Source organism: Silene latifolia, chromosome 11 (assembly GCF_048544455.1).
Source record: "Silene latifolia isolate original U9 population chromosome 11, ASM4854445v1, whole genome shotgun sequence".
NCBI classification, from domain to species: Eukaryota; Viridiplantae; Streptophyta; class Magnoliopsida; order Caryophyllales; family Caryophyllaceae; genus Silene; species Silene latifolia.
In genome coordinates this window covers 13,783,594-13,797,710 of record NC_133536.1, presented here as the reverse complement: position 1 = coordinate 13,797,710, position 14,117 = coordinate 13,783,594, and the positions used below count along the sequence as shown (strand labels likewise).

The 14,117-nt window shown below is 33.0% G+C and overlaps 2 protein-coding genes across 16 annotated transcripts in view; both read left to right on the top strand.

Moving 5' to 3' along the window:
• LOC141612964 (putative disease resistance protein RGA3) overlaps nt 1–14,117 on the top strand; it is an 87,041-nt gene that overhangs the window by 51,648 nt on the left and 21,276 nt on the right. The gene's annotated exons all lie outside the window — the stretch shown is intronic.
• LOC141611110 (putative disease resistance protein RGA1) overlaps nt 7,122–14,117 on the top strand; it is a 135,958-nt gene continuing 128,962 nt past the window's right edge. For 2 of the 15 annotated variants that reach the window (XM_074429540.1, XM_074429532.1), the window contains exon 1: nt 8,288–14,100. In XM_074429540.1, the coding sequence (XP_074285641.1) occupies nt 8,638–11,859 (3,222 nt within the window). In that variant the 5' untranslated portion in view covers nt 8,288–8,637 and the 3' untranslated portion in view covers nt 11,860–14,100. Of the gene's footprint in view, nt 7,331–8,287; nt 14,109–14,117 lie in introns of those variants that run through there. The other 13 variants (XM_074429539.1, XM_074429525.1, XM_074429538.1 and 10 more) reach the window with 12 other exon arrangements.

Here is a 14,117-nt window from a genome sequence, read left to right as displayed (position 1 = left end):
TTTCAGGTACCTGAAATGACTTTTCAGGTACCTGAAATGAAAAGCTATTCCAGGTAGCTTTTTAAAGTTTCAGGTAGCTGAAATGTTCTACATTACATATTTACCCTTTATTTAAATTAATTTATTATAATTATTAATGTCCTTTTATGTCATTTTACAAAAAATCAGTTACCTTTTCAGTTAGTTTTACCAAACACTTTACAATTAATCAGCTATCTTATCAGTTTCCAATTTTCAGCTAGCTTTTCAGGTACCTTTTTAATTTCAGTAACCTTATCAGGTTTCAGGTACCTTTTCAGGTTTCAGGTACCTTTTCAGTAAGTTTTACCAAACAGAGTCTTAAGCTTCGTTTTGCACGACATTTCAGGTAGCTTATTTGACCAAAATTTCAGCTATCTGATTTTCTTGCAAGTGCTTAGCAAGTAGCTTATTTGGTCAAATAAGATACCTGAAATGAAATGCTACCTCAGGTAGCATTTGAGAAATCAGGTACCTGAAATGACTTATTTTCCATTTTTTTACCCCTTTATTTTATAATATTAAATAATTTTCATATCCTTTTACGCCATTTTACCAAAATCAGCTACCTTTTCAGCTAGTTTGCAAAACACATTTTTATATAATCAGTTAACTTATCAGATCCTAATTTTCAGCTACATACCTTACCTTATCAACTCATAATTTTCAGCTACCTTTTCAGGTTTCAGTTAACTTTTCAGTTTTCAGCTACATTTTCATGTTTCAGCTACCTTTTGAGTTAGTTTTGCCAAACAGAACCTTAGATTAATGGACTAATGAGAAAAAATTAAGCGACTAAAATGACTCTTTAAATCACCTAGTTATTAGGATGCCATTAAAATCATCACAAATCACGATTTAAGGTAAAAGTCATTCATTTAATAGCGGAATAATAAATAAACGTTTACATAATGTGAATATCTCATTATTATTCTCATCGTGTAAAACCATATGAACCGTGTTCACGACACGGGTTTTAGGAACGAAGCATGTATTACACAACGCGTGTGTACAATTTTAAGCACTTTTATCACTTGAAAAGCTCGACGATTAGGCACTCCCTTTTATTTCTTAATATCCACGGAGTATGTGCTTGCACAATTACATGGGTGGAAATTCCTGCATTACTTAATTTCATCTGTAAGGAACTAACAAACACCCATAATAATTGTAAATCTAGTGGTGACGAACTCAAATGTGCAACAAATTCTATAGCTAAGTATGTCAAGCCCGTGAATTTATTATCGTTAGCAATGAGCTGCAAAAATCCAACAAAAAATAGTTGAGCAGTACTCGTAAAAGAATATTGATTTTGATTTTATTATGGAACCTAGTTTTATTGTCTCAAATCTCAATATCCTGTACACGGTAGCTTTAATTGCCTAAAAATGACTCATTTTATCATGTTTTTTACCTACGTATTCACCAGATATCAGTATAGTTAATGAACTAATCTTCATAAAAAAACGCAAACTAAAAATCCTATCAATTGATGTCATCAACCAACTTGGTGTAGCGTTGAAATATTTAGTAAAAGAACTATTAAAATAAACAGAAAAAAAAAATCCATAAGAAAAAAAACCTGTAAATTTGCGTTATCTAAAGGAAGGTTCTTCATATTGTTGGTGAACACATATGGACATTCTGCTATCTCATTAAAATTTGAATGAAACCATGAATTAATTTGTTGAATTTCGTATTATATTGGTTGAACATGTTGAAATTAGGGCAAAATCAGGGAGAGGGGGAAGGGGGAAGGGAAGCAGTGAAGAACGATGATGATACGGCAGATTTGTTTAATTTTATAATATATTGGTTGAATATGTGTTTTTAGGGTTATGGGTGTATGAGCGGGAAAAAATTGGATGTGGTGTTGACACGTGTCCAGGATGATGTAATAGATGTTACAATATAATTTTGTCATAAAAATAAATTTAGATCTTATGCATGCAAATATGAATAAGAATAAAGAAGAAATCGTTTTCCTTACATTGAGATTTCGGATATATGGGCACAAATGAGTTCTCCTACTCACTTATTCTTGAGCTTCCTAATATTGGATGAACAAGGATTCAAGCTTAGAATCCCTCCCAAGGATTTATACCCAAGATAACCTCTTAAAAGACTAATATTATTATTACTAGAACAATACTAATCTTAATAAAATTGACCCAAAATATTGTTTTGTCCTCTTGAATTTTCGGCCAAGAGAAGAGGAATTTTGGAGTTTTTATTTCTCTAGATTTTCATAAGATGTAGAGATTATTGTATTTCTCACACTAGAAAAAATATGTAAAGTGGTGAATGAAAATTAGAGAGAAAAACTCTCTATGAAGGCTATTGAAAACCGGTGGGGGGAGAGGAGAGAAGAGGAGAAGTGAGTCAATGCATGGACAAGTAATTATTCTCAAGAAAACTAGGTTTGCATGGCTACAAACTAGTTATAATCATTATGCTCTCCACTTAATTATTTAACACAATTTAAACATCATACTCCCTCCAATATTTCGGTCCATCAATCAATCAATCAATACTATATATTAATTCCAGAAACCAAGGGACTTCAATGTAATTAAAGAAATTTATACAAATTAAATATACTATATAGTTTTAAATCGATAGCACCGTGTGATGGACCTGATAAAGGGACCTCAATGTAAATATTATATAGTTTTGGTTAAAAGTATAATATAAACATGCCTTGATGAAGAATATTTATGTAAACTACATTAAATTAAAGTAATCAAATTTAGAAAACACAATAATATAGTGATTTTCCTTAAAATTAACATGCCCCACTTATGGAATTAATTAGTATCATCATAGAATTATAAATTAAGTTAAATGTAGTAAAAGTAATAGTAGCAACAACGAGATTAATAAAATTAACAGTATTAATGTGAGAGTAGTGATAGTTATAATAATGACAGTGGAAGTAGTGAATGTAACAATGAATGTAGTGAAAGTAACAGTGGTAACAATGAGAAAAAGTATGAACAATTAAATAACCAATCGTCTCAAGGAAATATTTTATTTATTTAAATATAGGCCGGAAAAATTAACGGGAATAATGAATTTAACAAAAAACAAATAGAGGAATTAGTAAAAGAAACAATAGTAACCACGAGAGTAGTGAACGTAATGATATTAACAAAAAATATCGTGAAAGTAATAATATTAATAGCGGAGTAGTGAACGTGTCTCATAATTTGAAAATAAATTTTACATTTCATTATAATTACAAGATATGTCATAGAAAAATATTTTACTAATAGTAAACGTGTGAGTTAGACAACTCCAACATAGTTTATTTCATTAAAAATAAAGTTTAACGGTAAATAGAGGTAGCCCGGGCGAAGCCGGGCACCAAACCTAGTACTATATATTAAATCCAGAAACCAAGGGACTTTAATATAATTAAAGAAAGTTATACAAATTAATTATACTGTATAGTTTTAAATCACTAGCACCATGTGATGGACTCGATTAAGGGATCTCAATGCAAATATTATATAGTTTGGGTTAAAATTAAATTATATAGAAGCTAGATTATTTTCCTAAATATTTGTATGAGACTAAAACATGGTCAATTTTCTTAAAATAAAATAATTAATTAAGATGGTCGGTTTCCTTAAAATAAATAATTAATTAAGATGGTCAAATTCAAGGAGACTAAAAGAAAAAAGATGTTTGATAATTTTCCTAAATATTTATAGAGGACTAGAAGACGGTAAATTTCCTTAAAATAAAATAACTAATTAGTATAAATATGCACACTTATGATATTAATTATTATCATCATAAAATTATATATTAAATTTAAAATCTATGCAATTTTAATAAACTTTATATTTTATTAGATGTATAGAGATGTTAATAATTTAACATATAAAAATATAATATAAGTAGGTTATAAATAATTCAAGTTAGATTTCATAATATATAATATTGCATAATTCTTTTGATTTAATTTAATGCAAATATGTAATATATTTATATAACTATATCAACGAGATTAATGAAAGTGGTAGAAACAACAACGGGAGTAGTGAAATAATCAATATTAATGCGACAATAATGAAAGTAACAATAATTACGGCGGGAGTAGTGAAATTATCAATATTAATGCGACGGTAGTGACAGTAACAATAATTACGGCGAGAGTAGTGAAAGTAACAATGATTACGGGCAAGGAGTGAATGTTATTACTATTGTTTCATTAATAAGAGTGATTTCATAATATATAATATTGCATAATTCTTTCGATTTGATTTAATGCATATATGTAATATATTTATATAAATATATCAACGAGATTAATGAAAGTGGTAGAAACAACAACGGGAGTAGTGAAATAATCAATATTAATGCGGCAATATTAAAAGTAACAATAATTACGACGGTATAGTGAAATTATCAATATTAATGCGACGATAGTGATAGTAACAATAATTACGGCGGGAATAGTGAAAGTAACAATGATTACGGGCAAGTAGTGAATGTTATTACTATTGTTTCATTAATAAGAGTAAAATATTAATAGCATAAGTAGTGAATTTGTCTCAAAATTTATTTCATGGTAATTTTAGGATATGTTATAGAAAAATACATTAATGATAAATTTATGGGTTATGCAACTTTAAGTAATTTTATTTAATGAAAAAAAATTAATGGTAAGTAGAGGTAGCCCGGGCGAAGCCGGGCACCAATACTAGTATTAGATAAAATGGGTTCCATTTTATCTTTGTCAATTTATCAATTTGTCACATGTCACAAGTCATGTAAAATTGTCATGCATTTTTAACATATTAAAAATCAACGTATTAATAAAAATACGTCATGTACAAAATCGACTTAGTAATTCATAATTACTTGTACCGAAACGGTTTATTAATTATAAATCACAACGACTTTTATTTATAATAAATTATTCATTCAGTTTCAATTGTTTCCGTAAACAATAATTTCATCTAAGCAATAAAACAATTCGATTACTTATACCGTATCTTATTTAATCAAATTACAATGAGATACGTAAATATTACTTCCAAAATCGTCCGTCAATTTTAAGTAATTTAATTGACTCGTATCGTCATACGATCAACTAAATATTCAATTAAGAGTGTTACCCTTTATGTATGACCTAAGGGGATCAACTGATCACCACCGTCGCTATGAAAAATAATGTCAAACTCTATTGACCAATCATTACCGATATGTGTGGACCAGGTTGGTAGTAAAATATTACTTCCCCCATGTATTCTTAAAATGAGACTTAAACATGTGATCATCATGATCGACAGTTGTGATCGCATTATTGTCGGAGGACACATATTCCAACACCCATGAATATGGGGGTTTATGTAGAATAGGAGGGAGTATATGACCTTTAATATTTTTATTTATAAATAAAAATAAATTAATGTTTCTCAAATTTAATTTTTATAGGTTTATTTTCAATATTTTAAAATAAAATACATACAATTAAAATTAAAATTAATAAGTGATAATTAATTATATTGATCAAAGTTTTATAAATTATTTTGTAACTGATCAAATATCATATTAATTAAAATAAAATTTATTCGAATAATGAAACAATCAACATTAAGTTTTCAAATTATATCATTTCACAATACGTTAGGTTCCAAATTAATTAATATTTGTTCAAAATGATGTGAATATAATTTTATGTAATTTTTAATTCTTTTATTCTATAACGTGTGATATTTATGTATTAATATATAGAGTTCAAACTCAACTATTCAAATGTTTTGATTGTGTTTTGCATCTGTTATGTGTCAAACATATCTATAAAAATTGCACCTTTTGTATTTTTAAACAACTATATATAAATGATGTTTAAGAGTTACCTGTAAATAAAATAGATGAAACTTTCTCAAATAATATTTTTTGAGGATTAACTTCTAAGTATTTAAAATCTAAAATATAAAATATTTAACTAAAAGTAATATTTAGCTAGACATAATCAATATTTATACTAGACGTATACGTATTTTAATTAAAGATACTAAAGAAAAATGTAACGTTTTTTTTACTACTTTTTCATGTCTTTTATAATAATATATTATTTAATAATCATTACTTTTGTTTTGATAATTCAAATGCATTCGCGATCACTGTGTACATACATACTCGTACAGTCGTACACATACTCGTTATCACACTATTTAAACCTTTCAAAATCACACATGTATTCAATTTCTCGCAATATAATTTTTTTCATTCCCACATAAAAATTTATCTCTAAGTAGTTTTTTTAAGTTATGTTTTTAACAAATACAATGACTCTTCCAAATATATTTTTCTTATGATTTAATGGTAAGTTTTATACCTTTCTGAAGATGTATTTTTACGTAAATATAAAATATTATAAGGCACTCACTTTAATCATCTCTACAAATCACAAGTTCTCAATAAATATAATGAAAATTATACTCAATTTGAATCATTTTTCGCAATAAATGTAATTATTTACATTTTAGAATTTTTATCAAAATATTTTTTTAATAAATTTAGAATCAAATCACCATAATTATTTAATGTAATTTTATACTAATAAAATTTATTAAGTTATAATTAATATTTTGTGAGATTTATACCGCATCTATTATGTTTATATTTAATGTTCAGCTGTAATTAATACTTGTATTTAAAGCTGAGTTGACACGTGACGCATCCACAGTGCTTTAAACCAGTTATATATATATATATATATATACTCCCTCCTATTCCGAATAACTGTCTCATTTGCCATTTCCGTCTATTCACATAACTGTCACATTTGCCAAATTTGAACATGTTTTTTTGACTTTCCTACCCTTAACTATTTTCTTTATTTACCACCTCAACCACCCTTAAACCATCATATTCAATATTTTTCATTATTTAATTCTTATATTCTTACCCCTATACAATACTTTTCATTATTTTAACTCCATACTTTTTATTATTTTAACTCCATTTCTTAATATTCATGCAATTGTCCAAATGGGACAGTTATTCAAAATAGGAAGGAGTATAAGATAAGGAGCAATGGGGAGGAAATTTACTCATACACTCGAATCCGCACTAAATCAGATAGTTCATCATAGTCACACAATCACACCCCAAAAAACAAATAAACCAGATGGTTCACATCATAAAAATCACCCAAAAAAACAAAAAACAAAATGCAGGGAGACAACAAGAAGGAAAGAGGTAACATTAGGTATTTAAACGCAGCAAAAATATTCATTTGTAGGGACGAAGTAAATCCAACTGAGATCAAGTCAAGAATTTAATTACTGTGGTAATTCTTTTACCCTTATCTAATCTTATTGTTTTGTCTTATTTATTTCTCTCATCTTGTACATTTCTTACAATTTTGCTCCACTCATTTAATTTTACGGTTTTACCTCGTTTCCGTGATTGTGGTACTGGTATAGTCATATTCGTGTCTGTAATTATACGGAGTACCTTATAATCTTATATCCTTTTGATCAATTATTAAGTATCTGTAATCATATGCAGTAGTTTCAATCATATTTCTAAATTGATGGACAAAATCAAATTGAATGTATGAAACATTAGAATGAGACGCCCATTGATCTCGGAGACTAAAATGCAAGTCAAGTTTACCGATATCCGTCACAAAGCTTATGACGGGTCAAATAAAACGCACTTTTGGTAGATTAAGACAAGTCATTTGTAATTCCCTAGGCACTCCTACTTTTGTCTTATCCACCCAATGACCCAATTGGGTGATACTTGACCCGTCACAAGCTTGTGAGTTGTGACGAATATACCCATCACACGGAAGATTTATTGTGATTTGGGAGTCTAAAATGCAAGTCAAGTTTACTGATTGTCGTTTGAATTCAAATAAATTGTGAACTCAAATAATTGGATCTTATAAACTGTGAACAAAGTGTGTGGATTTTATCAACTGTGAACTCAAATAATTGGACTCCTTTATTTTTAGACCACTCATCTCATATCTCCATTATCCGCACCCTCAAATCAGTTGATTGAAATCGTCCTCACAAATTTTAAAAAGGTAATATAATTCCGAAGAATCGGAGAGAGTATTATGTTTATTCCAAATCCCATTTACATAATAATGTGAACAAGTCTGAAAATGAAAGGATGAATTTCCGACAACATCATTCATGTTTCAAGCTCATTATCTAAAATAGGAAGGAGTATAACTCATTGGTGGTACACCGAGCACAAATCTTTCATTGAGCTGTGTAAGAAATCTGTAATAAAAGATTCAATGAGAAAAATTTGATTCAAAAAAGAAATTGAACTTATTAGTGTTGAGTTCTCCATTATTCGAACTTTCAATGAGAATAATTACTTCCTTGTAGTTGTGGCCTTGTGGGTGTAAAGGAGCCGATTTGATAATCTAACCGAACTCCAGTCCTACTGGCCTACTTGGCATTGACATTTCAATGACAAAAGTCTTTACCAGTCAACAAAATTTACAAAACGCGTATGCGGTTCTGAAATCTTGCCCTCTTTATTATTGCTTATCCATTTATCTGAAATCTTGCATTTACAAACATACAGAAAAACAAAACAAAAACTCAGAGAAATCATTCCTTTCCCACAATCATGGATCTTTCAACAACGTTATCTTTAGTTCAAACTATACTTGCTGCTATCCAAACTTTGGGTCTGATGCAGTCAGTGTGCTCCATCTCTGACTGCAAATCCCAGCTTGATGATCTCCAGAACACTGTCCAAACCGTCAGAGCTGTTCTTTTGGATGCTGATGCCAAGCAGGACTCGCTTAACTTCCAGGAGAAGAATTACATCCAAGAGCTCAAAGATGCTGTTTACGACGCCGATGATGTGTTAGATGAGTTCCTAACCCTTGCCAAGCAGAAGCAACTCAAACGCAACAAGGTGAAATCCTTTTTTTCTCGGTTTAAGCTTCTTACTCACGGACTTTCAAGTAAAGTCAAAATGGTTAACGACAAGTTGAACAAAATTGCCACCAAGAGTGATAAATTTAGTTTTAAGGTTGACTGTAAGCCTATGAAATTTACAAAGGAGGAGACTTCTTCTTTTTTGTGTGATAAAATCATCGGGAGGGAGGACGATGTGGAGAAGATTATAGCTTTGTTATTGGGTTCCAATAATGTTGATCAGCAAAATGTTTCTTTGCTTGCCATTATGGGGATGGGAGGTTTAGGAAAAACCGCTCTTGCCCAACTTGTGTATAACGATCCTAGGATCACTGAGGCATTCCCACTGAAGAGGTGGACTTGCATTGCTGATCAGGATGAACAGCAGTGGAGCTTGAAAGCGTTTTTAGGGAAAGTGGTGAAAGGACCATCCATTGATGATAAGTCGTCTTTGGAGGAGATACATCATGAAGTTAAGAAGCAACTAGAAGGGAGAAAATATTTGCTCATCTTAGATGACGTGTGGACTGAAAGTTATGATGAATGGCAGCAGTTTGAAGGGTATTTGAAGGTAGGGGGAAGGGGGAGTTGGATAATTGTAACCACGCGCTCAAAAACAACTGCCCAAATGATTGGAGGTGATCAAATGCATGAGTTGCGAGGTTTGTCAGAATCCGATTCATGGCATTTGTTTGAAAGGATGGCGTTTCAAGCAGAAGAAAGAGATGATGAACTAGTTAACCTTGGCAAAGAAATTGTTAAAAAGTGCACCAATGTTCCGCTTGCTATTAGAGTGGTAGGAAGTCTTCTGCGTGGTCAATCCAAGTCTAAGTGGCTGTCATTTCATGAAAAAGGGTTAGACTTTCTTGGTGAAAGTAATGATACAATAACCCGCATACTGAAGTTAAGTTATGATCAACTCAACCCTTCTTTGAAAGCTTGTTTTGCGTACTGTGCTATCTTTCCCAAGGATTGGCAGATTAGTAAGAAACTGTTGATTCAACTTTGGATGGCACAAGGCTACATTAATTCAGAGAATTTGGGCGAGGACTACTTTCTTATATTGCTTCAAAGGTGTTTTTTCCAAGATTTACTCGAGGATAAAATCGGGAAGAAAGTATTGTTTAAGATACATGATCTCTTGCATGATTTTGCTGAAAAAGTAGCAGGCGGAGAAATTTGTAGGATAAGTTTTGATACTTCCAGTGTGGGTAAACGAGTTCGCCATGTCTCTTTCGCACCACATATGAGTTTTGATACTTCCAGTGTGAGTGACTCTTATGCACAACATATCTTCAATAATACTCATGTTCGTACATGTCTTCAAATTATGGGTACACGTAGAGTGGACCAATTACTAGCAAGTAAATCAATACTGAAATGGACACGCTTAAGGTCACTGGATTTGAGTCATTCATGGGCCAAAAGTTTACCAAAATCAATAGGTCAACTGTTGCATCTGAGGAGTTTAGACCTCTCATACAATACCAATCTAGAAGTTCTTCCCAAGTCAATAACAAAGCTAGTAAATCTCCAAACTTTGAATTTATATAATTGTAAGAGTTTAAAACAATTGCCAGATGATGTGAGCAAGCTAGTTGATCTAAGCACCTTAGATATAGGTGCCTGTGATGCACTGAGATATGTGCCAATGCCGGCAGGCATAGGTATGTTGACCAATCTGCAAACTCTATGCCAATTTATGGTTGGTTCTCGACCAAGTTCAGCTTCAAAGCAATGCTTTAATGGGTTGGAAGACCTAAATCACCTGAACAAATTGAAAGGGGAATTGACGATTGAAATAGCAGTTCTTGAAAATGCAAAATTTGTGAAGGAAGAACAAAGCGGGGGAGGCTATTTAAGGAGTAAGGAACACCTAGAGAAGATTGTTATTAGCTTTAGACGCGGGGAGGAGTATGGAAGCAAGGAGTCTGAGCAAGCATTGCTGGAAGAGATGGAGCCTCATCCTGATGTCAAGGTATTGAAGTTGAAGGGTTATCATGGCGAGACGATACCGAGATGGCCAGGGAGGGGGGATAACTCGGCGTCGTTCGATTTCCCTAATCTTGTCACTTTGAAGATCAAAGATTGTAGTGAGCTTCTCTATCTGCCTTGGCAAATTGGGAAACTGGCCCACCTTAAGACGCTAGAGATTTCAGGATTGCCGAATATGGAATATGTGGCGGACTCAGAAACACTTGTCTCGGATGAAGGATCATCCTTCTTTCCCTGCCTCAATAACCTCAGTTTTCATAAATTGCCCAAGTTAAAAGGGTGGTGGCGGAGATCAGAATCAGGGTCGCACGTAGTCAATCCTAGTGAGAGTGTGAGCAGCCGAGAAGCACGATTAGAGTGGGTATCATCTCCCTGTTTTCCTCAACTAAAGAATCTCAGTATAAAATATTGCGAAAAGATGATGTTTGTCCCTTTATGTCCGCAACTCGAAAGTCTGGTAATATATGATTCCATAAGAGATATGAGATGCACACCTTGTCATCAGCCACTGTCGTCACATCCGAAATTGAAGAAGCTGGAAATCAACAACTTGGAGTGGCTGAAATCAATGTCAACCGAGTACTCTCAGTTTCTTGTACAGATATATATAGATAAAGATGAGGGAATGGAGAGGTTGGGAGAAGTTAATGAGTTTCCGACCTGTTTATTATCTTCGCTGCGATACCTGAGCATATATGATTGCCCTCAACTTAAGAGCGTGGGAGGATGGTTGGAGCATCTTGCTGCCTTGGAGTATTTGTATATAATAGAATGTCCAAAAGTGGAGTTGGGTGGGATGTCATGGCATAACCTTGCTGCTACCCTTCATTCCTTGCATTTGATTGGAATTAAAGAGATGGAGGAATTGCCGGAGGGAATGCGATCTGCACTTCCCTCCGTGATCTTGACATTTGGTGGTGTCCCAAACTGAAATCCATGCCGAGATGGATGCCCAAACTCACCTCTCTCCAGAAACTTGACATTGCGCTGTCTTCCGAGAGTTTGTTTGAAAGGTGCCAAGAACCGAATGGGGACGACTGGCCCCTCATCCAACACATCTCATCACTTGCCGTGTCATAGAGAATAGTCTTGTGGGATACGGAATAGAATTTAATACTCCGTATGATATTATGGGAATATTATCAAATACTAATAGATTAAGGAATAAGAAGATAGAGGTCGGATTTGCTGGAGGTGGTGGTGTTAGTGATGGTCGGTGTGTAGGGATTTCAGTGGTGATTTTAGTGGTGGTTGGTGCTGTCAGTGGTAGTCGGTGGAGGGTGAGCTTGGTTAATTAAAAGTATGGGCACTTTGGTCATTTACAAGCTCAAAACATGTACAAAAATTGAAACGTAAACAATCAAATGGAACGGCCCAAAACGGAATACGTAAACAATTCAATGGAACGGAAGAAGTATTAGGTTAGAGATATTAAGAGAATAATGATAGCAGCAATTATTGTGTTAACCTTTGTACTTTATAGAACGGTTTTAATTCGAGTGTCTGTGTTTAGAAATTGAACTTTATTTGTTTAACTATTGTTATGTGAAGGTGTCGAGATTAGGGGAAAAGAGGTATGCCAAATAAGCCTTTAGCAAGGGTATATCATCCGCATTTCGCCAGCATTGCATTCTGAATTGTGCTTTGTGTTGTTCAGGCAACTCTCAGTGGCATTTCATTTCGGTACATAGATTAATCGGTAACGAAAGCAACAAAGGAAACGAAATTGTGTTTGTCCAAGCCAAAACCCGTGACATGAAGCTAATCCAGGACACTCACTCCTTCAGCTTCAGCTGTCATTTGATTTGTTTTTCCACGGGGATTTGGACTGCAAAAATGGAAGCATTCATCTTATGGGAGACCTAGCTGCAACTGGTGCACAATGTCCGTTCAAATATACCGTGTGTGGCTTGCATTCTTATTTCATTGGATTCTAGCCTGTTTAACACAATAGGCTAACATAAGTTTGTGCATGATTTACCTTGAATCAATTCTACATTTTTTTGTCATGGAAGCTGTAGCAGAATTAGGTGGTATCCCTCTATCATAATCATTTGTTTACAATCAACTTAACCCGTCCTTGAAGGCTTGTTTTGCCTACTGTGCTATCTTTCCCAAGGATTGGGAGATTAGTAAACAAATGTGAAGGCATCGTAATTACTTTTCTTTGATACTCCCTGCACGTCAATCATCTGTTTACCTTGGTTATAAATATAATACCCCGCACAAAGATTAAAAAAGTTAAACAAATGATTGTGATTTGTGACGTAGGGAGTACATTTGAATAAACTGGTTTTTAATTTTTACTCTGTTTATTAAAGGTTGGTCATAATGTATTTAAGGTGATTGCAATGCAACAGCTGCGCCGATGTATCAGGTACGTAGTTTGTATATAAGTTTCTGATGAACGTTTGTTATCTTAACTCACGTAGTTCATGCTGCATTCCTCGACCTGTTGAAGTCTGAACTGAAAAATAGCATTTACATGGTTTTTTGTTTATTCTGATTAATCAATTGAACACTTCCAATTTCATCTCCCCTTTTCAATCTTTACAATTCGATGATTTGGTCAAACTCTCGAGTGTGATCCGCTTCTTACTTGTGCCCTTGTTTTAGCCTCCCCTTTATTCGATCCCTTCTTTGGATAACTTTCTTAAATTGTCAGACATCAGTTACTGAGTCTTGGCACATATCAGAGGGATCAATTCATTATTTGGTGAAGAATTGTCGTCAGAAATGGCACTGGCTCTACACCGAGGTCTACTGAGAAGTAAAAGCGGAGCTGGTAGGAAATTTGTTCAAAAAATATTTGTTATAGCATCAATACAGTAATGGTTTATTAAGGATATTGCAACAAATAAATTCATTATTTTAAATTAAGGTCAAAACCAAAATGCAAATGTCGTGTAAAGTTCTTGAAAATTGTTGTGGCTGCATTTTGAGGTGATAATAGCCACGTTTAGCGAGATTTGGCCGTAAGAGCTGATATTGTGTGATCGTGACTGAAACCTAGAATTTAATTTTATGGCAATGATTTTGACTCGTTTTTTTCAGGCCTAGAATTGATTTTTCATCTCTATGTATTGTGGAGGGAAATACCTGTTGGGATTTATATATAGACTGCCTTGTGGCCAGTTCTGATGGGAATTTGCTGGATGCCTTTATGGTGCAGGTATCACGGTATTACTC